Source organism: Babylonia areolata, chromosome 12, assembly GCF_041734735.1.
Source record: "Babylonia areolata isolate BAREFJ2019XMU chromosome 12, ASM4173473v1, whole genome shotgun sequence".
In the NCBI taxonomy this organism is placed as follows: Eukaryota; Metazoa; Mollusca; class Gastropoda; order Neogastropoda; family Buccinidae; genus Babylonia; species Babylonia areolata.
The window spans coordinates 34,199,744-34,225,184 of record NC_134887.1 but is presented as its reverse complement, the minus strand read 5'-3'; the positions used below and the strand labels follow the sequence as shown (position 1 = coordinate 34,225,184).

The window sequence follows — 25,441 nt, the reverse complement described above, 5'->3', positions numbered from 1 at the left end:
GAAACCATATGCGGGTCCCATCCCATGTCAGTTTTTTTTTTTTTATATATATATATAATATTGTCTTTTTACGTCAATAAACTAATAGCACACATAAACATAGGAATATTACAGCCAACCAATTTGAAATGACTACTATTATTTCAGGATAAAGACCTGCGATAATCACTTTTAACGCAGAACTTTCAATTTGTTGGTTCCAGCTCAATTATTTACAACAGCAATGAAAAAATCCTTTTTGTACTTTTTTTTTTTTTTAATTCTGTGAGGATTGTGTGGACTGTAAGGCATGCATTTTGTGTGGGCTTCAGTCTCTCTCTCTCTCTCTTTTTTTTTTTTTTCTCCATGTCACGACTGTGTTTCAGTGTGTCGACACACCCACCCCACCCCCAACCCTTCTGTCCTGCATCTGGCTGTTTACCGATTCATTTACATGTCAGAACTTGACCGCAGCAATTGTTGTGATTTGGATTGAACTGTGTGGTGTTTTGTCTCCACTCACACTGGAAAGCACACACACACACACACACACAAACGCACACATTTTTGTCCCAGTCTTTTTAGGAGGGAAAATTACTGGCAGTGTTTGTTGTTTTGATATTGAAGATTCCTAGTCTCTTAGAATTTGCTTCATTCCAACTTATTCATGACAACTCCCGCCACCCCATCCCCATACCCCCCCTTCCACCGTTGTTGTTTTTTTTTTTTTTTTCTCATGCTCTTGACAGCAAATTCTGGAATGAAGTAGATGTATCAGACAGTGTGTGCTTGCTGCACAATTGACAGATATATATTTTTGATAATCTATTTGTGGTACTTTTTTTTTTTTTTTTACTCAATTGGGTAAAGCATGTGGACACAGCTATGGCTTTACACATGCACACAATTTCTTTTTTGTTTTAAATTTTGGAGGGGGTGGGGGTCAGGGAGTACCATATGTGGGAAAACCCAGCCTATTATATGTACATCTACACACACACACACACACACACACACATTTTAGAATTGACTCACACATCTGGAAAAGATCACTTATTACTTCAGGTTTTTGTGTGTGTTTAATTATTGAAGTGAAATGAACTTGATATTTATGTTAATTGGGCACATAGAAATTTCCTCAGTTGGACATGTGTGTTCCTGTTAACTAAACTCATGATGAACTTATTCTGACTGGAAACACCGGTGAAAAGACATCAAGCAAACAAACATACACAGGTGTGATTCACACCCTCACACACTGAAACACTCACATCCAAGCTATTCATGTGCAATAATCTTCATCATTTACTTACATTTTCACAGGTGTCAGCACACAGATACACAAGCTAGTTCACAAGGTATGCACGCTCACATTACCACCGAAATGTGCTCACTCAAGACGATGAAAACGGCCCTAAAGTTCAGTCAAGTTTTGGTAAAATTGCATTTATGAATTACCTTGAATGCCGTGATACAAATTGCATTATATCAGTTATGTTAAATATTACCAGACCCATCAATCAATTGCAGTTATTTTCAATGCAGTGATACTTTCTGTTTTTGTTTCCGTTGACTGTTAAAAGACCCCACCCACTTGTCAAAAGCAGTTTATTTTCAATGCAGTGATACTTTGTTTTGTTCCTGTCGTGTTAACTGTGAATAATAGACTCATCAATAAGTGTTTGAGGACCCATCAGAAATCAAATGTAGTTATCTTCAGTATTTGTGGTCCACTATATTTCATTCTGCTTTTTTGCAAATGATGACAAGGCCCACCAATCAGATGTCATTTGAATTGTTGATGTTGGAGAAGAAACATGGTGCATACATGTGTTGTGTCCATTCAGATTGAGGGGAGGGGCATGTTTAGGGAAGGCACCTATTGACAGGAGAGGAGACGACCAATTGAGGGGTTGGGGAGGAGACTAGAGGACCTGTTGAGTGGGAGGATACTAGACAGCTAATTGAGGGAGAGGGGGGCTAGATGACCTGTTGAGGGGTAGGGGACCTGCTGAGGGAGAGGGGATGAGGACCTATTGAGGGAGAGGGGAGAACCTATTGAGGGAGAAGGGACAAGAGGACCTATTGAGGGAGAGGGGGGGACCTATTGAGGGAGAAGGGGCTAGAGGACCTATTGAGGGAGAGGGGACTAGAGGACCTATTGAGGGAGAGGGGACTAGACTTTTTGAGGGAGAGGGGGGGACCTATTGAGTGGGAGGAGACTAGACAGACAATGAAGGGAGAGGGTACTAGAGGACCTATTGAGGGAGAGGGGACTAGAGGACCTATTGAGGGAGAGGGGAGGACCTATTGAGGGAGAAGGGGCTAGAGGACTTATTGAGGGGGAGGGGACTAGAGGACCTATTGAGGGAGAGGGGGGGACCTATTGAGTGGGAGGAGACTAGACAGACAATGAAGGGAGAGGGTACTAGAGGACCTATTGAGGGAGAGGGGACTAGAGGACCTATTGATGGAGAGGGGACTAGAGGACCTATTCAGGGAGAGGGGACTAGAGGACCTATTGAGGGAGAGGGTAATAGAGGACCTATTGAGGGAGAGGGGACTAGAGGACCTATTGAGGAGAGGGGACTAGAGGACCTATTGAGGGAGAGGGGACTAGAGGACCTATTGAGGGAGAGGGGGGGACCTATTGAGTGGGAGGAGACTAGACAGACAATGAAGGGAGAGGGTACTAGAGGACCTATTGAGGGAGAGGGACTAGAGGACCTATTGAGGGAGAGGGGACTAGAGGACCTATTCAGGGAGAGGGGACTAGAGGACCTATTGAGGGAGAGGGTAATAGAGGACCTATTGAGGGAGAGGGGACTAGAGGACCTATTGAGGAGAGGGGACTAGAGGACCTATTGAGGAGAGGGGACTAGAGGACACTGTTGCTCAGACTCAAAGTAATTGTTGGATTATCTTTTGCTTGCAAAGCTTAAAATTGTCACTTTTTTTTTTTCTTTTTTTTACCCTGAAAGTAGTAGATACCAATGACCTCAAAATAATGCACTCACATTTATGACAACAACAACCAACCAACCAACCAACCACACACTTTCAGTTAGAGGATGTATGGATTGAAAACCTTAACCAGCTGGTATAAATCGATAACCCATCATATTGAATACTGGTAACCATACAGATGTGGGTTTGTGTCATTTCCTGTTTCTTCTCTTTTTTCACTCCCCCACCCACCCACCCTTAAAAACAAAAACAAATGTGAGGTTGACAGTAATGACAACTGAGTGACATGGCTTTTCTCATTGCTTGCTTCTTCTTTTTTTTCTAGAGGCGATGGAGAGGGGTCGGGCGGGGGAGGGGGGATGGTGTAAATTCTCCCAGGAAATGATCTCTCAAAGGATAAAAAAAACACATGAAACACATTGTTGTAGCCAGATTCATACACCACATGCTACTGTGAATCAATCCTTTTTTTTCTTTCTTTTTTTTCTTTTCTTTTTTTTTTAAGTTAAGACATTTTTTCTTGGATAGAAGGAGACATGAAAGAAGCGTGTAAGCCCAACAAAACATGTGAGAGTGTCAGAAAGAGGAAACAAACATGATGAACGTTGTGTGTGGGGTGTGTTCTTCCATGCAGTCTGGGAGAAATGGGTGGAAAAAGGAGTCCACTGCTGCACACTTCACTGAACACCCACAGAGATGTGAATCTTTTAAAAACAGGATACTGTTTCTTTTTTTGGGTGTGAAATGCCCTTGGAGGTAGAGTGATGTAGATGTTTTAATTAAAAACTGGCCTATTTTGTGTGTGTGAAACATCTTTGTCGCATCATCCATCTGTTGCCTGTCTCTGCAAACTGCCTGATTGTCGTTTCACTCAGAATACATTTCTTTGGTTCCTTTGTTAGTGCTGACACTTTGTCAGCCATTGAACACCAGTATGATGAAGTTTTCTTGACGTGTTCTTTTTTTCTTTGTTCTTTGGCAGCAAAACAGCACTGTGTTGATACAGAGTATGCTTGTTCTGCCTGCTGTGCTCAGATTTATTCTTTTAATTTTTTTTTTTTTTCTGTTTTATTCTATGTAGCATGTAAGTATTTGAAGACTGATTAAGCGTGATGAGAATGCCATTTAATGAATGAATACAATGATAGGATCAATTTTAAGCTGGTAATGCACAAGTGATGATTTTGAGCATGTTTTTGGTTTGTTTGGGTGATTGTTGATTTTTTTTTTTTTTTTTTTTTTTTTTTTTTGTTTGTTTGCGACATGCGTAGAGATGTATCTGAACAGGAGTGAATGACCAATGTTGGTATCGATGTGTGTGAGCCTGCTTCTTACCTCTGGTCATTCACATGTACCTAGTGCGTTTCTCTCTTCGTTAGATTGGTTTTACCTGATCCACAATAACATTGTCATATATGTGGGCTTCTGATGTTTCTTTCAAGACAGTTTATATGTGGGCTTGGTAAGTTCTGAATATATGATTTGTCTTACTGTTACAAAGTTTGTGCATGATATAAAATCAATGAAAAAAAAAAGAAGTATTTTGGGAGAATATTTTACCATTAATTACCATTTTCTGTCAAAAACGACAAGAAAATTATGGGGGGGAAAAATCAAGTCATTTGTTTTCTTGAATGTCTGACAGAAAGAAAATTAAACCAAAAAAAAAAAAAAAACAATTTCAAAATAAAAGAAGAAGAAAATGGTGCACATTTTTGGTCATTCATTCCTTGGCATCATTTCACTGTAGATGGGTTGTTTTTTGTTTTGTTGGGTTTTTTGTTGTTTTGGAGGGTTGTTTTTTTGGGGTGGGCGTGGGGGTGGTGGTGGTGATTTTTTTTGAAGTAGAGGTAGTTGAGATGTGTGATGATGCATTGTGTTGACGTGTGGAGGAGGGAAGGCTGGCAATAAGACGCTGTCACTGCTGTGCTTTGCAGATTACCCTGGGTTCTTTTGAGGACGCCAGCTAGCCGCCAATGTCTCCTCTGCTCTCTGCCGGTACTGATCCCAACCACTTGCTGCTGCCACTGCTCCTCCTCCATCACCCTCCATCACCCTCCATCATCCTCCTCCTCCTCCTCCATCCTCCTCCTTCATCTCTCTGGCACTACTGGCCACTGCGCTCCTCCCTCTCCTCCTCCCACCCCCCCTGGCCCCCACCCCCCAGCCCCTTCTTTTCTGCTCAGTCAACAAAACAGCCGCCAACTGCAAGTTTTGAAAAGATAAAAACAGAAACGAACGAACATAAATTTTGCCTGAACCAGTGCAAAACGGGACTGGGAGGTTGTAAGGGGATGGGGTGGGGTGGGGTGGGGGATGAGGATGGAAAGGATGCTGTCAATTCTGATGATGTCAAATCAGAAAAGTATAAGCATTGATCTTGAAAATTGTTTTTTTGTAATTAGCAAAATTAATTGGGTGATGAATTGAATCTAGTGACAGTTGTAGTTCAGTTTGTCTTTCAGTGAGCGACACAGTCAAAAAGACCCAGTTTCTTGGTCCTGTCTTAACCAGATTCAGGCCAGGTACAACTTCTGGACTGGCTCTGGGATGACAGGCAAGGTCCTTACTTACACAGGGTGAAGACGAGGGCGTCCCATTTTGGTCTGGTTCACTTGTGAGGCGAGATCTGCGTGCCTTGTGGTGGCGCTGTCATCGCTATAATGCCACAGCGAACTCATCTTAACGCACGTACTGATCAATGCATGAACGGTTTGGGCCAAGTTAGTATCTTGAATTTGATCTAAATGGAATTGGGCTGTACTGTGGGGTGTGTCAGTTTGTTCCAACAACAAAAATAAAGAAAAGAAGAAAAAAAAAAACAACAACACTGACGCCCAAAAGACAATGCAGTAACGCATGACAATCAATTCTGTCAATGCTTATTTTTAACTTCCTTCTCTGTTGGGGGGGGGGGGGGGAGGAAAGCGCTGCGAAATTGACCTGATGGCTTTTGTTATGAATGGTTTTCCCGTTGTTTTCCCAAATAACTTCTGAGGGTTCTTGAGATCGGTGCACGCAGTCTGTGCCTTGACTGGGATGAAAGCCACATTATGGGATGGAGTACAATAATGCTGTGGACTATGATGCTGGTCCCTTTAGAGCAAAAGCCAGTTTGGTGGTAAAACTCCACTGTAGGTGGGATGGGTTGGGTTCCAGCTTCAGATGTGAGTTATTATATGTGAGCCAAGCCTGGCGAACAGGTCCATTTGTATGAACACAGCGAGTCTGTGGATAACTGAGCATCACTTGCCTGACACCCCATCTCTCACGTGTCTGTGAATGTCATCACAACAGTTTTAACTTTGTTTGTTTCCTCCCTCCCACCCCCAAAAAACGAAAACAAAACTGACAGTATATTAGACACCCAGTTCCACACACATCATTCTTTAACACTTCCCGTTTTCCCAGATCTGATAATGCCATAGTCACCCAGTTTCCCACATTAAACTTTAACACAGAGTTTGAAAGGGTAAGTATAGCAGTCATTCATACTTTAACATGGAGTTTGACATGGTAAGTATTGTAGCCAACCAGGAACTGTATGAAGGAGCCCCCTTGTTTCTGACAATGTTATTGACACCCAGTTTTACACCTGTGGATTCCCAATAACTGACACAGTGACAGTACCCCAGATACCAGTTTAACACATATTACTCTTTGAACACCTATGGATTCCCAATAACTGACACAGTCACAGTACCACAGATACCAGTTTAACACATATTACTCTTTGAACACCTGTGGATTCCCAATAACTGACACAGTCACAGTACCACAGATACCAGTTTAACACATATTACTCTTTGAACACCTGTGGATTCCCAATAACTGACACAGTCACAGTACCACAGATACCAGTTTAACACATATTACTCTTTGAACACCTATGGATTCCCAGCTACTGACAATATCATAGACACACAGTTATACACAAACTGCTTTTAGCACCTACAGTTTTCCAAGAACTGACGATACCATAGACACTTGTTTACAGTCATAATAATTGATGAGATCTCTCCGGGTATACCCAGATTTGGTTTGTATTTACTAAGGAATCTAACTGATCTTCCTCAGATATTTTATTGAACGTGTCTTTTAATCCATATCAAATTTGTATTAGATCCCAAGAATTTTCCATTTGAAATGTTCACACACAACAGGCTTTTTGAATTTGGGTTCTTTAACAAGTGCTGAGTGCATGCTGCACACAGGGCCTAGGTTCATCATCTCATCTGAATGACTTAACACGACACAGTCATACGCTTGGCATCACATGCTGACTGCTGTCAAAGTGACGCTCTTCAAGAGGACAGACAAAACGGTGGTCTGACCACTGACGAGTGGCAGGTGACGGATGTTGTCTCTGAACATGGTGACAAAGCAGCCCTGCAGTCAAAAGGCTTCCATTCCTCAGTCCACTTGCAGAGCAACAGTATGACACAGAAGTATGCTCCCCCAACAGGGGGTGTTGGGAGAAAATCACCGTTTCTTCCTTTGGAAATCTCTTTAACGACAGTGAAGAAACGTTTGAATTCTGGGCTATTGTCATTCACTTGAAAGCTCATCGGTAGATGTAGACCTGGGAGCAGCAGCTGATGAACACAGAGGAAAAGCTCATTTCCGCGGCCAGAGCAACACGTTCTTGGTTCAAGTCTTTCAGAGACACTGGGTTTTTCCATCAGTCTCCAGCTTGTGTCATTGATAGAGGCGTGCTGTGAGAGAGGGCCTTTAGGTGTCATTGATTGAGGCGTGCTGTGAGAGAGGGCCTTTAGGTGTCATTGATTGAGGCGTGCGGTGAGAGAGGGCCTTTAGGTGCACCATCTTTCTCCACCAGCTGGGTTTTTCCATCAATTTCCAGCTTGTGTCATTGATTGAGGCGTGCTGTGAGAGAGGGCCTTTAGGTGTCATTGATTGAGGCGTGCTGTGAGAGAGGGCCTTTAGGTGTCATTGATTGAGGTGTGCAGTGAGAGAGGGCCTTTAGGTGTCATTGATTGAGGCGTGCGGTGAGAGAGGGCCTTTAGGTGCACCATCTTTCTCCACCAGCTGGGTTTTTCCATCAATCTCCAGCTTGTGTCATTGATTGAGGCATGCTGTGAGAGAGGGCCTTTAGGTGTCATTGATTGAGGCGTGCTGTGAGAGAGGGCCTTTAGGTGTCATTGATTGAGGCGTGCTGTGAGAGAGGGCCTTTAGGTGTCATTGATTGAGGCGTGCTGTGAGAGAGGGCCTTTAGGTGTCATTGATTGAGGCGTGCTGTGAGAGAGGGTCTTTAGGTGTCATTGATTGAGGCGTGCTGTGAGAGAGGGCCTTTAGGTGTCATTGATTGAGGCGTGCGGTGAGAGAGGGCCTTTAGGTGCACCATCTTTCTCCACCAACTGGGTTTTTCCATCAATCTCCAGCTTGTGTCATTGATTGAGGCGTGCTGTGAGAGAGGGCCTTTAGGTGTCATTGATTGAGGCGTGCAGTAAGAGGGGGCCTTTAGGTGTCATTGATTGAGGCGTGCAGTGAGAGAGGGTCTTTAGGTGTCATTGGTTGAGGTGTGCTGTGAGAGAGGGTCTTTAGGTGTCATTGATTGAGGCGTGCGGTGAGAGAGGGCCTTTAGGTGTCATTGATTGAGGTGTGCTGTGAGAGAGGGCCTTTAGGTGTCATTGATTGAGGCGTGCAGCGAGAGAGGGTCTTTAGGTGTCATTGATTGGGGCGTGCTGTGAGAGAGGGCCTTTAGGTGTCATTGATTGGGGCGTGCTGTGAGAGAGGGTCTTTAGGTGTCATTGATTGAGGCGTGCGGTGAGAGAGGGCCTTTAGGTGCACCATCTTTCTCCACCAACTGGGTTTTTCCATCAATCTCCAGCTTGTGTCATTGATTGAGGCGTTCTGTGAGAGAGGGCCTTTAGGTGTCATTGATTGAGGCGTGCAGTGAGAGAGGGCCTTTAGGTGTCATTGATTGAGGTGTGCTGTGAGAGAGGGCCTTTAGGTGTCATTGATTGAGGCGTGCAGCGAGAGAGGGTCTTTAGGTGTCATTGATTGAGGCGTGCAGTGAGAGAGGGTCTTTAGGTGTCATTGATTGAGGCGTGCGGTGAGAGAGGGCCTTTAGGTGCACCATCTTTCTCCATGCATTTTTTTTTTTTTTTTTTTTTTTTTTTTTTGTCAAGGAGAGAGGTTGCAGAATGGCTGAGTGGCTTATCTGCCAATAACAAGTGTCCTTGAGGGTCTGGGATCGATTCCTGGCCTCACCCTTTCTCCCACGTTTGACTTGAAAAATCAAACTGAGCATCTAGTCGTTCACATGAGACGATAAACTGTATGCAGCACGCACTTGGTGCACTGAAAAAGAACCCATGGCAATGAAAGAGTTCTCCTCTGGCAAAATTAATTCTGCAGAATGAAATCCACTCTTGACAGTATCATTATCAGTATCAGTAGCTCGCTCGAGGAGGCATTTACTGTGTTCGGTCATATCCATATATATATATATATATATATATATATATATATATATATATATATATATATATACGCTACACCACATCTGCTTGGCAGATGCCTGACCAGCAGCGTAACCCAACACACTTAGGCTTTGAGGAAAAAAAAATCAATTAAAAAATAAATAAATAAATAATAATAAACTAAACTAAAATAAATAAATAAAATAATGACAGATAAACTAATATATATATATATATATATGCATGTTGCACTCAAGGCCTGATTTGTGCCTTGGGTTACGCTGCTGGTCAGGCATCTGCCAAGCAGATGTGGTGTGGTGTACATGGATCTGTCCAAACGCAGTGACGCATTCTTTGAGAAACTGAAACTTGGAAACTGGTCCTGTCCAGGCTGTACTGAATGAAAACAGTACAGGCAACACTCGAGTCTCTGACAGCTATAGACATAGATGACGTGTGTGTGTTGTGTGTGTGTGTGTGTGTGTGTCCAAAGACACAGTTGATGTGTGTGTGTGGTGGATGTCCACACTGCCATCTAATATGGGACAGAGTGATTCGTGTGACTGACTTTCATCAGGCAGTGATTCTCAGAACCAAAAATAATGCAAGGGGGGGGGAAAAAGAACCCCCCCCCCCCCCCAAAAAAAACAAAAAAAAACCCAAAACAAATGGACCTCCTCTCACACACAGTTGCTGTCATAATTTGCCATGAACCTAACTCTGGCTGTTTTTGTTAAGGTGTTTGAGTGTTTGAGAGACTTTCACTCACAAAAATGAGGGTGCAATGACATTGAGAAGGGAATCAGATCCTTCTGCTCATCCATCTTCCTGCTTTGGGAGTTATCCTGTAAACCACTCACTCACTCACTCACAGGTCTCAAAAGGACAAAATTTGTGGAGTCAGCAAAAAGAAGAATCTTATAATGGCTTGACTTTTTCTTTAATTGCATTATTGTCCAGTGTTGTCAGTTCCGTAATGATTTCAACAGAGGTTTATATAGAAAAAGAAAAGAAGGGAAAAAAAAAAGATTGAAAAGGAGGGAAGAATGGGTATGAACAATTTTGTGTGCCTGTGGAAAAGAGAATGCATCCATTTGCAAGAGATGGACAGAGAGAGTTAATGTGTGACTGAGAGAGGGATAGGGAGAGAAAGAAGAGTGTGATTTGGCATGTACACTCAATCCGATCTATTAATCATTTTTACTGACAGTTTGATCCTTTTAAAATTTTCTTCCTTCCCCGCTACCGTAATAAACTGATCCAAGTCGAGTTTGGTTAAAAAAACACAAAAAAAAACAAAATAAAACCAAAAAAACCCCCAAAAAAACCCTTGAGCTTTCAGTGTGTAGTCAATCAGGTTCACTTTTGGTTGCTTTTTGATTTGCCTTTTTTTTTTCTTTTCTTTTTTCTTTTCTTTTTTTTTTCTGTCAAGAGAAGGAAGAGTATGTGTTCATGTGGAAAGAATTGCATTTAGTTCCAAAGTCAAGATACTCACTGTCTCCTGGCTGTTCGCCTTGTGGGGGGTCGTCTGCGCGCGCAATTTGCATGAGGGTCGGTAGATGTGCATGACCGTTGCGTGGTAGAGAGATGGTAGATGGTAGATGCCTGTCTGCTAACCAAGCAAATGGAAAAAAAAAAAAAAAAAAGCTTGACTGTGTATCGTGGGTGCCTTGATGCATAATAACCCTCGTGCTGGATCTTGAGAGGAGAGGGTGGAGATGAAAGGGAGAGGAGGGTGTGTGTGTGTGTGTGGGGGGGGGGGGGGGGGGGGGGGGGGGGGGGCCTGGGGCCTGGGGGGGGGGGGGTTGAAGATAACAAGATGAAAGATATATATATATAAAAAAAATAATGGGGAAAGGGTTAGAAAAAAAAAAAAAAAAAGCGTTCAAAACCCCTGCTTCTTGATCTTGGTTCTCTACCTCTTGTCTGTCTGCTGGTCTGTATCTGTATCTGTTTGTTTGCTAGGGCTGTCCCACACTTCTGTGTCTGTGTCGGTTGGTCTGTATCTGTATCTGTTTGTTTGCTTGGGCTGTCCCACACTTCTGTGTCTGTGTCGGTCTGTATCTGTATCTGTTTCTGTTTGCTGGGGCTGTCCCACACTTCTGTGTCTGTGTTGGTCTGTATCTGTCTGTATCTGTTTGTTTGCTGGGGCTGTCCCACTCTTCTGTGTCTGTGTCGGTCTGTATCTGTATCTGTTTGTTTGCTGGGGCTGTCCCACTCTTCTGTGTCTGTGTCGGTCTGTATCTGTTTCTGTTTGCTGGGGCTGTCCCACTCTTCTGTGTCTGTGTCGGTCTGTATCTGTATCTGTTTGTTTGCTAGGGCTGTCCCACTCTTCTGTGTCTGTGTCGGTCTGTATCTGTATCTGTTTGTTTGCTGGCGCTGTCCCACACTTCTGTGTCTGTGTCGGTTGGTCTGTATCTGTATCTGTTTCTGTTTGCTGGGGCTGTCCCACACTTCTGTGTCTGTGTCTGTGTCGGTCTGTATCTGTATCTGTTTCTGTTTGCTGGGGCTGTCCCACTCTTCTGTGTCGGTCGGTCTGTATCTGTATCTGTTTCTGTTTGCTGGGGCTGTCCCACTCTTCTGTGTCTGTGTCGGTCTGTATCTGTTTCTGTTTCTGTTTGCTGGGGCTGTCCCACTCTTCTGTGTCTGTGTCGGTCTGTATCTGTATCTGTCTGTTTGCTAGGGCTGTCCCACTCTTCTGTGTCTGTGTCGGTCTGTATCTGTATCTGTTTGTTTGCTGGGGCTGTCCCACTCTTCTGTGTCTGTGTCGGTCTGTATCTGTATCTGTTTCTGTTTGCTGGGGCTGTCCCACTCTTCTGTGTCTGTGTCGGTCTGTCTGTATCTGTATCTGTTTCTGTTTGCTGGGGCTGTCCCACTCTCTATGTCTGTTTATCTGGTTGGTCCATCTGTCTATCTCTCCCTGCATAGATGTTTATCTTCTGTTGTTGTTGTTTTTTATGTATACCTAATCAGTGCAGCAGCAAACAAAACACCATCTCTCTCTGTGCTCTCTTTCTGTCTCTCTCTCTCTCTGCTCTTTCTTTTTTTCTTTTTTTTTCTTTTTTTTTTCTTTTTTTTTCTGTCTCTCCATCTGCTCTCTCATTCTCTCACTTTTTCTTTATGGAGAGAAAGAGAGTGGGAGAGGTATGAAGAATATTTTTTGTGTACTCAAAACATTGACTGTTAATATCTGTGTGTACCTATATAGTATGTCAAAATGGTTATTCTCTCTCTCTCTCTCTCTCTCTCATTGTGCCTTTTACTATAGAAAATTATTAAGATATAATGGCTACGGAATGACATTTTGTGGTAGGATACATAAGGTTTGTCAAATTCCTGAATAATTAGGTGTTCCAGTTCACTGTATGAATGAAGAGACAGATGCTGTGTGAAATAATGAAATAAGCAAGTGGGAAAAAAAAAAAAAAATAAACTGGGTAAGTAAAAAAAAAAAATAGAAAAAAAAAAAAAGAAAGAAAATATAGTATAGATCTTGGCACAAACTGTTTCCAGTTGATTTGAGACCAGATGATATATTTTGCTGTGTGAGATAAGTGAGAGAGAATGTTTTTTCTTCATCTCTTTTTTGAACAAACTCATTCGTGACGTTAAAGGATATTGAAACCATGTGTTGTTGTTTTTTTCCAGTGACATTGTTGTGCTATTTGTATCATATTTGTTTGTATGATTGTTTTTGTGTTTGCACATGTTTTTTTTTGTGTGTTTTTTTGTGTGTGTGTGGGTTTTTTTTTTCATAAACGTAATTGTGTTTGCACATATCCAGGAACGAAAGATGTTCTGCATGTGTGTGTGTGTGTGTGTGTGTGTGTGTGTGTGTGTGTGTGTGTGTGTGTGTGACAGATACATAAAAATAAATGATAATTATGTCATAACTTCAGAGAATTAAAGGAATCTTAGTGTTCACTTTTTTTTCTTTTCTTTTTTTCGTTTGCTTTTAACAGAAAAATTATCTAGGGGTGTGGTGGAGGGTTGGTTGTTTTTTTTCTGTGTTGTTCTTGTTTTGTGTGTGTGTGTGTGTGTGTGTGTGTGTGTGTGTGTGTGCATCACTATGTGAGCATATCACTGTGTGTGTGTGTGTGTATGACTGTGTGTCAGTGTGTGGGTGTGTGTGTGACAGTGTGTGTGTGTGTGTGTGTGTGTGTGTGCATCCCTATGTGAGTGTATCACTGTGTGTGTGTGTGTGTGTGTGTGTATGACAGTGTACGTCAATGTGTGTGTGTGACAGTGTGTGACAGTGTGTGTGTGTGTGTGTGTGCATCCCTATGTGAGTGTATCACTGTGTGTGTGTGTGTGTGTGTGTATGACAGTGTACGTCAATGTGTGTGTGTGACAGTGTGTGTGTGTGTGTGTGCATCACTATGTGAGTGTGTGTGTGTGTGTGTGCATCACTATGTGAGTGTGTGTGTGTGTGTGCATCACTATGTGAGTGTGTGTGTGTGTGTGGAAGGTAACGCAGCGGATGCTGACTCTGTGCAGCTGTGCCGGTGCCGGAGGAGAAGCCTCTTCGCTACTTCACAACAAACCGATGGTAGAGCCAGCCACCCACAGCAGCAGAGAGCAGACACACTCACACACACAACACAGAGAGCCGCTGGGCCACAACCACCCACCATCAGCCAAAAACTCCAGGGGACAGGGCTTGCTTCCACATCCAAAAAAAAAAAAAAAAAAAAAAAAAACCCAAAAAAAACACAACCAACAGAAAACCAGGCCAAGAAGAACTCAGATTATTTTGTGCGAGCAAAACCAGAACCTTCCCACATACCTCTTCTTCCTTCTTCTGCTTTCTCTTCTTCACATCAACGTGTTCCTGTTCCTGGACAAGAAAAGAACACCAAAAAGGACATGTTTTTTTTTTTTTCTTCACTTGCATGCGGTATGCTTACTACTTCGACAACGGTGTTTTTATCCATGGTGTTTGTTGGGGAGGGGTTTTTAGCGGGTTTTTCTCTTCTTTTTTTTTCTTTTTCAACTTGAAAGTAACTACCCAGAAGTGGTATGACTACAGTAACACAAAAGATTATGACAGAAAAAAATCTTCCAAAGCAATGGTGTCAAGCTGAAAGTGGAAACCGTGACAGAGTGGCAGTCCAGTGGTGACTTCACCAGTCGACCCACCACCGGCACCAGTGGTCCGTTCGCTTTGCTCTGCAGGAAGAGAGAGAGAGAGAGAGAGAGCGGCACCACAGTCTGGGTCTGGCTTCTTGAAGCAGAAACCGTTCGGCATGCCGCTGGCAGATACAAGGGAACCGCTTGACACCACACCTCCCAGACAGACAGGATCTGAACCCGCATTCAGGAACAGAAGAGAAGCTTTCGCCACGAACACCAGACTAATAGCTGTACCGATTAATTTATGACCACTTTGTGCAAATCCTGCAGATTTTTTTTTTTTTTTTTTTTTTTTTTTTTGTGGGCTGGCTCTTGTGTGTGTGCTGTTGAGCTGTGTGTATACCAAAACCAGCGTGGATACTTTTGATGATGTAGATCTCCTCTAGCCCGGCCGACTGACGTCTTTAAGCATGTGCCTGAGTGCCGCCCTCGTTCAGTCCCCCCCCACCCCCCTCCCCCCCACTTCCTTCTCCTGTTCACGTTCACACGGGAACGATCTGAACTGAGGTTCATTCGTCCACGTTGCCGTGTGAACGCTGGCCAGTCCCTGTTCTGGGAGTGCACAGCCAAGCAGAGACTGCACTTCTCTATTCTGAATAGCCCCCCCCCCCCTCTTTGCCCTCCTCTGTCTCTCTCTGTCTCTGTCTCTGTCTCTCTCTCTCTCTCGGCTTCTCTGACTTCTTTCTCCACAAAATCAAATTCAGGTGTGTTTGATGTGATGGAAAGGATGAACGATGAAATGGTCAGACTTGTACATAATAGCAGCTCTCTTGACTTTTTTTTGGATATTGAGTAGCGTACAAGTGTGCTAGTGTGGATCCCTCGTTTGCTTTCTGTTTGTTTGTTTGTGTCTTGTTAAGGTTTTAACTCCAAGGTGTTTGTCATTGTTTTGTCCTTTTTTTTTTTCTTCTCTCTGTCCTGGTCCGGTAGTGGTGTGAGTCGAGGATCAAACCGACATGTGTGTATCCTTTTTGTTTCAAGTGAGATGTGCAGTCAGTCTAGGTGTCCAGATGAAGGTTGTCCGACGTCCACGAGTGTGTGTCTGTCTGTAACGCTAAAAGCTAGAATGGGCTTTGACCTGCAATTTGCTGGCAGGAATTCTTTTTCTTTTCTTTTTTCTTTTTTTAACAAAAGAAAGAAAAAGATATGGGAAAAAAAAGAGCAACTTTTGTTGTGTTGTCCTTACCCCCCCACCCCCCCACATGACTTCCACCTCCCTCTATTCTCCCCTCCCCCCCACGGAATGCATGGTCTGTTCACAGCACAAAGGTATCCCTGTGATGGATTATAAAAAAAAAAAAAAAAGAAAGAAGGAAAGATGGATAATTCTTTTTGTCAAGGGCGTCCAGTCTTTGGGGATTCCCTCCCTTCCTTCCTTACCTCTCACAGTTCCCGCCCCTCCAAGCCCCCCCACGCCCACATCATGCCCAACTCCATTCATCAGTTCATGGAAATCCCTGCTGACAGGCCTCCCCCCCGGCCCCCCCACTTCTTATTTCATGTCAGTGTTTTCACTCTCCACTTGTCAGTATAAATGCACAAGAAAGGCACAGTTCACAGTGATGTTATTGTCAAGTCATTAGAGGCTGAAGAGAGGGGGGAAAAAACAATGCAAAAAAGAAAAAAAAAATGATGGAAGTTCTTTTCTGTTGGACTAGACTTGTGTCAGTTTGTCTTTTTTTGTTTGTTTGTTTGTTTGTTCTTTGTTGTTTTTCCAGCATAAATAGATTGCTATATCACAATGGCACTGTCAATCGATGTTTACTATTATGACGGTTATTATTATTATTATTTATACCTCATCAGAAACAACAGGGTCCTTTTGCAACACCTGTGCGCACACACTGCGCTTGGGGGCCCAGTCTGGGGCTTCACAGCAGCAACTGCCAAGTGCAACAACAGTCTGGATTCTCTGGTGTGAGGAAATGTCCATCCATGTTTGTGCTGGTGATTGTCCTGAGGACCTAGGTCCTGTCGGCCAGTCCTGATAGGCCAGACATGTTATTTCATGCACAGCTCACCTATGTCTGTGGCTTCTCTCTCAGTGCGCTACAATGTCTTCCTGCTTCAATTAGTCGCTGTTTGTTAGTAGGAGGAGGGGTGCGGGGGGTGGGGGGGGACTCTATTTTCTTATGCAAAGCAATGACTGAGCCTGCAGCTATACAGCTGTTGAGGATGAGAAGAGTTTGTCAATCTTGTGCTCTTTTTTTTTTTTTTTTTTTTTTATAGCTGGTTTTTAATGAAAAGTGATGAAATCTGAGGAACAATGATTATTTTAAAGCTAGAAAGAAGACAGTGATAAAAATAAATAAAGAGTGTCTCAGTCATCCTGTTTTGACGTGTGAAGGAAGAATTGAAGAGAACACTTGTAATCATCACCGGCCCTTTGAAATGTGGATATTTAATCCTGGAGGAATATATATATATATATATATTTTTTTTTTTTTTTTTTTTTTTAAGAAAAATGGGAACAATGCAGTACTGATATTACCTGCTAATTAAAGGGAAAATGTTCGCCACAGTTTAGAAAAAATGTTATCATGCCACTTATCTGTGACAGAAATATGAATGACAGTATCTTGGGAGAACATTTTCAGAAAAAGAAGAAAAGAAAAACAAAAACAAAAAAACTTCCAACAAACGTCATCTGAAGGGGGGGAAACAATACTGCTTGGTTTGTTGGGAGAAGTTGTTCCCCGAAGCCACGAAACCTGTGATCACGTTCAACCATTCGCACAAATGGTGGAAACCTTGGTACCTCTAGCCGCACTGAGAGAGAAGCAGCAGTGCGTAGCGGTTGACAGCCCCCGTTCATCGCTTTGTGAGTCAGCCAGTTTGTGTGTGCATGTGTGGTGAGTGTATGTGAGTGTGTGTGTGTGTGTGTGTGTGTGTGTGGCGTGTGTGTTGGACTGTTTAACTGCACCCCACTGACTAAATGGAAGAGTGTCGTCAGCAAACGCTTCGGCAGGTGACAATTCATATGGGACTGTTGTTGTGAGCGTTAGCAGCTTTATAATCAAAGAGGGGTTTGTTTTTTGTTTTTGTTTGTGTTTGTTTATTCTCGCATGTTGTGATTTCTCTGTCTCTCTCTCTCTCTCTATTTTAACTTTGAATGAATTTTATCATCCAAGATAGAAAATGATTCACACTATTTATTATGATTCCTTAATGATTCACACTATTTATTATGATTCTTCTTCAATGTGATTTCTCTTCTTTTTCATTTTTCTTTCTTTTTTCTTTTTTTCTTAAGAAAAAAAAAACACACCACAAAACTTTTGATGTTCAGCAATGTAAAATTGTGACAAAAAGTTATGTGTTTTGCACTTCACTAGCTTGAAATCTTACAGCTTCTTTGCAGTTTAGCTATTTTCTGTTTCAGCCGCATATAAAAGTTTTTAATGATCTCTTGCCACACATTTTGCACTGTTCAAACAGATTTCTCCCCTTTCTTCAGTGTTCTTTTCAGAGCAGGGTTGGAAACAAAATGGATAAGACTTTGGGCGACTGTTTATCATTATCCTTCCTATTCTTCGACTTTTTTTTTTTTTTAATTATTATTATTATTATCATACAGCATCCCCAATCCACAGTAGAACGATCTGTCCTTAGTTTTAAGTCATTGTGATTTGATGGTTGGAGGTGGTGTCGACGAAGTCATATATATATATGCAAATTTATATATTGTTTGATCAAAACCAATACATGCGTTGCTCCTCCTACAGCTCCCACCCCCCCATCCCCCCACCATGTCCCCCACTGTTTGATCAGCATATCTGCCCACCCACCCCCTACCCCCAAATCCCCTACCCCCCCAAACAAAAACCCAATCCCTACTCGTGATTCCCTGAAGCACCAAAGCAGCAAGAAATGTTCTAGTGGTTTTACAGTTGTTTGTGATTTTTTCTTCTTTCTCTCTCGCTCTCTCTCTTTTCTCCACACATTTATTGATTTATATTCTTCAAGTCCTTGTTTTGTTTTTGTCAAATGTAGATTGAGCTTTTTTTTTTCTTTTTTTTTTTTCTTTCTTTTTGCGGCAAGAAGGCGCTTTTTTTTTTTTTTTTCGTTCTTTTGTTTTTTCGAAGATGGGAGTGAGTTAACGTTTGTAACTGACCCTCTCGCCAGTGCAGTCTGTCAGTGATGTGTGCTGTAGAAGCAGAATCCAATCGTTTGTAATTTCCTATAGGAAAAAAATAAATAAAGATTCCAAAAAAAAAAAAGAATCCCTTGTGATTTTATGTTGTTTCTGTATGAGAGGCTGAACAGTAGCTCTCTCCCTACCATGTCTCTGTCTCTCTTCTTCTGTCTCTGTGTCTGTCTCACTCAACCTCTCTCTTTCTCTTTCTTTCTTCTGTCTTATCTCTCTCAGCCTATGAGCTCAATTTCTTGGTGTGTCTGCCTTTGCGTTGCTATTGTTTTGTGTGCTTATATGTAAATGAGGGAGGGAAATAGCACCGTTCACGTAGAACAGTGCTGGTTTCAGAAAGTCGTCAGTGTGTTGGCCTAGAGGTAACGCGTCCACCTAGTAAGCAAGGGAATCTTAGCACACTGGTTCCCGGTAGAGTCGCCAGTATTTTCTCCCACTCCGCTAGACCTTGAGTGGTGGTCTGGACGCTAGTCATTCGGATGAGACGATAAACTGAGGTACCGTGTGTAGCATGCACTTAGCGCATGTAAAAGAATCCACTGCAACAAAAAGATTTATCCCTGGCAAAATTCTGTAGGAAAATCCACTTCAATAGGAAAACAAAAACAAAAAACTGCAGACAGGAAACAATAAATAATTTTAAAAGGTAGTGCTCTCAGTGTAGTGACGCGCTCTCCCTGGGGAGAGCAGCCCGAATTTCACACAGAGAAATCTGTTGTGACAAAAAGGGTAATACAATGTTGTTCTCCCACAGACGGTGTACCTTACAATGTAAGGTGGATGAGATGAGTGGTGGCGGATTCTCCACTGTCATTGCAAAGCCAGCAGTCCACGAAGGGACTAAACTCTCGAGTCATGTCAAACGTAACCAATAGCCTTCTCTCCCTTCCACTGCACTGGGATCTCGTTCCGAAATCTCGGTGGAACGGAGAATTCGTGATATACTGTTCAAAATGTCTGATAATCAACTGATTGTTGCTGGGATGCAGAAAGTGGGAAAGTAATTCTTCGGCCAACGAAGGCTTGACAAAAAACTGTATGTGTTTTCTGTCTTGATTTTTTATCCAAAACAATAAGAGAGCCAGCGGACGTTTCTATCGTGCAGGGTGACCGACAAACAAGTGCACGTGCAATTTCCCAAACTGGATGGTATGTGAACAAACTGCACGAAGGCCCAAGCTGTCAGAAATGAGGGGGGAAAATCTGTTATTCTAGGCCATTGAATACAGAAACACGGTTCTGATACTGAAGCACCCAGACTGCGTTGACATGTCAGTTTTGCAAAATGTGCATTCACGGACTGCATGGTGGTGGGACGTGAAATTCACCTGCAAGATAATGTCGACTTGTGGGGACTGACAGACAGACAGGTTTACCTGTTGCTCCAGACACTGAACTCAAGGTAGGCACGCAGCAGCAGGCAATCCAATGCTGGTAGAGCTTTCATTGGAAGATAGCATTTCCTTTCGCACCCCCCTTTCCTTTCTCTCCTTTCCAGTTTCTTTCTGTCAAATACTGGATCGGGTTAACTTTTCATGGTGGATTTTGGTAGGTGTGTGTGCTGTGTGTGAGAGAGAGGGGGAGGAGGGAGGAGGGGAGGGAGGAAGGGAGTGTGTGTGTGTGTGTGTCAGTGTGTGTGTGTGTGTGTGTGTGTGTTAATCGTGTACTTGCTTAATTTTTGTCTTCCGAATGGCTGCAGTGAGGAAAAGTAAGATGAGAGAGGACTGGATGTAAAAAGCATGTTACTTGCTTATCAGTCATCCTCGATGATAAAGATGTTGTCTTGACTCGGAACTGAACGCTTTTTCTCGTGAGTCTTCAGTCTGCGTTTTTTGGTACTGCAAAGCCTGTGTAGAACAACGCTTTTAAGCGTAAAAACACAAGTCCAGAGAAAATTAGGATTTTATTACTGAGTTTGTTTTGACTACACTTGGTCAGTCCTTCTCCCCACACCTCACCCCCCTCCGTCTCTCTCACCCCCTCCACCTCCCATCCCCTGTCGCTATACGTGTTGTTGATGAAGTTGTTGAAACATGGTGATCGTAATGGTGAAAACGCACATACGCTCTCTCTCTCTCTCTCTCTCTCTCTCTCTCTCTCTCTCACACACACACACACACACACACACATGCACGCACACCCACATACACACGCCCACACCAACACACACACTCACATAAACACACACACACACACACACACACACAAACACACCGAAGATTTTTAAGATCTGAAATGACTATAATCTGTATTCGCTATTAGAGCAGGAAAATGCACGCATACACGCAGACATTACGCAATTACATGGTCATCAGTATATTTACATGGGTCAACAGTTTATTAACAGATAAGGAGAATGAAAATGAATAAACAGAATTAAAAAAACAAAAAACGAACAAAAAAATGTAAACTTACAAAGCCACCTCCGCTCGCGCGCTTTCTCTCTCTCTCGTTCTCTTGCTTTCAATGCAAATGCGTGCACGTGTATGTGTACTTGTACGTGTGTGTGTGTGTGTGTGTGTGTGTGTGTTGAAAAACTGAACTTACGAGACGTCAAAACAGCACGCACACAACTCTCTGGAGGAAAAACAATTGCAATCATCATAGTCATCAAAGTTATCATCATCATGAACGTGATCATCATCATGAACGTTACCATCATCATGAACGTAATCACCATCATTAACGTTATCATCTTTAACACATCACTACTACCACTGCTGCTTCTAGTACTGCTACCAATGACGATGATAATGATACACAATGGATGAATTATGAAACAGAATGACTGAATGAATGACGATGATGTGGATATTTATAATTGTATCGCCTCTCCTCGGTCGGACGGAGGCCAAGCTCTTAGCGCTCAGTTTACAAACACGGAGTTATTTGCACAACAGGCTGCCAACGTGGACTGGGGAATGGGGAAGATGGGGTAGAATTAAACTCAAGTGTGCAGGCAGACAGGCAGTCTTTATACACTGGAATTTCGTGTCTCTCTCCACACACTGATCGTTTTCATTGCTGGGACGAAACACACACACACACAAAAAAAAAGAGGAAAAAAGAACCCGAAAAATGTCAAATATTAATATTTTTTCTACACTCAAAAGACTTGCCATCTTCAGCTGCGTTAAACAGAATCATTAGTATTTCCAAACGGTAAACGACGGTACAAAAAAAAACGGCCACACCAAATTGCGTTGAAATATGCACCTCAGTTAATTAATTGCTGGGACCGTCCCGTCAACTTAGTTGAAACATACCGTGTTGAGGAGAGAAAAAGGTTGCAAGCTTTAACAGCAGCAGCAATAGGGCTGATTTCAGTTGTTGCCGGAAGACCAAAGGGTTCAGCTGTTGTGATCGGTTTCCTTCTAAATTCGTCGTCTTCGAAGAAGTTGAATAGGAACAGCAGCAGAAGTCATGGTAGTGACACACGCGCGTGTGTGTATGTGTGGTGTATGTATTCGTGTGGTGGTGGTGGTGTGTGTGTGTGTGGTATGTTTCTCAGTGTGTGTGTGTGTGTGTGTGTGTGTGTGTGTGTGTGTGTGTGTCTGTACAGACGCCGGATTCTCTGAGAAAGGTGGAAGAGATGTCGTTAGGTAACTACTGCTGCGTGCCGCGTGCATGCAAGGAAATGGCAGGGGAGTTTCATTTCAGACACCCTTTTTTTTCCCCATCGCGAAGCATGCCTGAAAAAACTGTCTTAAGTTAACAGCCTTGACACGGACAGGTAAAAATGATCAACTGTCCAATTCGCGTTCTGATAGTCCCCATAACTGGATTGGCCTATATCTCTTCACCGAAAACGTGAGTTCCACTGTGTTCGAAATCAACAGGAAGGTTTCAACCGTCCAATGTTTGGAGACAAGTACCGAGGTTTGCTGTCAACTGACACAAAACAATTTGTTGAAGATAATCCACGAAGTGATTTCAGTGCATTCCTGGACAAAGAAAATGCTTTTTTTTTTTTTCCAGCTGCCGCTGTTGTTGCGGCGACTACGACTACAACTGCTGCTTCTGCCACTGCCCCCCGGCCTTCCTAGCCAGTACAACTACTACCACTACTTCTACTTTTAGCTACACATTTTAAGCCTTTTTGCCTGGTGAGCGTTCACTCTTCCGTCATAATTATGTCATGTCATTCAGAACAAGGAGAAGGCAAAGAAAAGCGGATAATGAATAAGAGCCACCCCCACCCCTGACCCCTCTTAAAAACAAAACAAAACAAAACAAAACAAAAAAAACCACAACCAGTCCATCAATTGATCAGTCAATAATAATAATAAATATAATAACTGTATTTCCACACCACACTCTGTACAGCAGACGGGAAGTGGAACACAAACATCCACACCAACAGTCATGATTTTTTTTCAAGAGTTTGCACGAATATACCCTCTGTACACTTCGGTCTGTGGTCAAGAAGAGCATCGCTAGGCACCCCGGAAAGAAATCACGGAATCAAAATAAATAATGAATAGATAAATAATTGAAATAATAATAATAATGATATCCTGTGTGTGTACTGTACCTTTGTAGGGTTTCCTGAAATCAAAATGTCCACTGCTCACAAGGTCATAAGTAAAACCACAGGTAAAGCTGTTGGGTTCCATGTATGTGAGGACACACGACTGGGAGAAGGAATGCTATCTTTTTGCTCCCCACAAGGAGTGTCATGTTTGACATCACACACTCTCCCCATTCCCCCCACAAGGAGTGTCATGTTTGACATCACACACTCTCCCCATTCCCCCCCACAAGGAGTGTCATGTTTGACATCACACACTCTCCCCACAAGGAGTGTCATGTTTGACATCACACACTCTCCCCATTCACCCCACAAGGAGTGTCATGTTTGACATCACACACTCTCCCCACAAGGAGTGTCATGTTTGACATCACACACTCTCCCCACTCCGGCCCCACAAGGAGTGTCATGTTTGACATCACACACTCTCCCCACTCCCCACAAGGAGTGTCATGTTTGACATCACACACTTTCCCCACTCCCCACAAGGAGTGTCATGTTTGACATCACACACTCTCCCCACTCCGGCCCCACAAGGAGTGTCATGTTTGACATCACACACTCTCCCCACTCCCCACAAGGAGTGTCATGTTTGACATCACACACTCTCCCCACTACCCACAAGGAGTGTCATGTTTGACATCACACACTCTCCCCACTCCGGCCCCACAAGGAGTGTCATGTTTGACATCACACACTCTCCCCACTCCGGCCCCACAAGGAGTGTCATGTTTGACATCACACACTCTCCCCATTCCCCCCACAAGGAGTGTCATGTTTGACATCACACACTCTCCCCACTCCGGCCCCACAAGGAGTGTCATGTTTGACATCACACACTCTCCCCATTCACCCCACAAGGAGTGTCATGTTTGACATCACACACTCTCCCCACTGCCCACAAGGAGTGTCATGTTTGACATCACACACTCTCTCCACTGCCCACAAGGAGTGTCATGTTTTGACATCACACACTCTCTCCACAAGGAGTGTCATGTTTGACATCACACACTCTCTCCACTGCCCACAAGGAGTGTCATGTTTTGACATCACACACTCTCTCCACAAGGAGTGTCATGTTTGACATCACACACTCTCCCCACTCCCCCCCCACAAGGAGTGTCATGTTTGACATCACACACACTCCCCACAAGGAGTGTCATGTTTGACATCACACACTCTCTCCCCACTGCCCACAAGGAGTGTCATGTTTGACATCACACACTCTCCACTCTCCACTCTCCCCACAAAGAGTGTCATGTTTGACATCAGTCACACACTCTCCCCACAAGGAGTGTCATGTTTGACATCACACACGCTCGATCCCACAACGTAAAATGTGCGAACACACTGCCTGCCTGTCACTCTTCCGCTTCCCCTTTGACAAGCTGGCCTCAGTGTCTATTCATTCAGCACAGCCGCTGTCAAGAGACCGTGAACAGACCACCTGGATGCATGTGTACACAGTCATGTTCATAGCCGTTCACGTGCACGTGATGCATTCTTTTCCGTCTCTTCTGACGGAACTTTAGCGTTTCCACACCAGAGTCTGAACAATGACAGGGGATGAGGGTTTGGACAGCACTGCGTTGATTCTTTCCGTTCACCAATCCGAAGTTTCGCTTCGATAAACTCACAAGCAGAGGAACTAAACGATGGCTGAACGTGCAGGGGTCATGTGACACTTTTTTTTCTTTTTTTTTTTTTTTTTTGTAACCATTCTATTTTCTTCCTGCTTTTATCTCTTTCATTCTTTCTTGTCCTTTATTTCTCTATTTATCTCTATGTTCCTGTCTTTCTAAACTTATGAACAGAGTCGTTGAACGGAGGTTTGCCCCAGTCATAAAAACAGGCGGTCACACTGTCCATGACGTCATGCCGGGGTGACGTCACGTGGTGTAGTTGAAATGCACGGTCTTGGCTCTCTCCTTCCGAGCACACTGTCCATGACGTCATGCCGGGGTGACGTCATGGGGGTCTCAGGGCTCTAGCTGAAGTGCACGGTCTTGGCTCTCTCCAGCCCCAGGAACTGATCGGTAGGGTGTGACTGCAGGTCAGGGGAGGTCACCGTGGCGGCCAGCGCCATCTTGCCCAGGCGGAGCGCCGCCGCCTCCTCGGCGGACTCGTCCATGGCTGCGCTGTGCCAGCTCTTGGAGCTCTTGGAGGACTTGAGGCGCACCCCGTGCCGCGCGCCCAGCCTGGGTCCCGCCCACGTTGCGGCGGAGCAGGTCCGCTCCCTCT

General features: G+C 43.6%; 2 protein-coding genes across 4 annotated transcripts in view; one reads left to right on the top strand and one right to left on the bottom strand.

Annotated features, from left to right (window-relative positions):
• LOC143288561 (sarcoplasmic/endoplasmic reticulum calcium ATPase 1-like) overlaps window positions 1-17,303 on the top strand; it is an 84,821-nt gene extending 67,518 nt beyond the window's left edge. For 2 of the 3 annotated variants that reach the window (XM_076597164.1, XM_076597163.1), the window contains exon 27: window positions 13,887-17,303. In XM_076597164.1, the coding sequence (XP_076453279.1) occupies window positions 13,887-13,942 (56 nt within the window). In that variant the 3' untranslated portion in view covers window positions 13,943-17,303. Of the gene's footprint in view, window positions 1-4,883; window positions 4,945-13,886 lie in introns of all 3 variants that reach the window. The other variant, XM_076597165.1, reaches the window with a different exon arrangement.
• Window positions 17,304-25,123: 7,820 nt separating this feature from the next.
• LOC143287908 (uncharacterized) overlaps window positions 25,124-25,441 on the bottom strand; it is a 1,202-nt gene continuing 884 nt past the window's right edge. Inside the window, exon 1 of the mRNA XM_076596150.1 lies at window positions 25,124-25,441. This exon is cut by the window's right edge and continues 884 nt beyond it. Coding sequence (XP_076452265.1) covers window positions 25,188-25,441 — 254 coding nt within the window. The 3' untranslated portion in view covers window positions 25,124-25,187.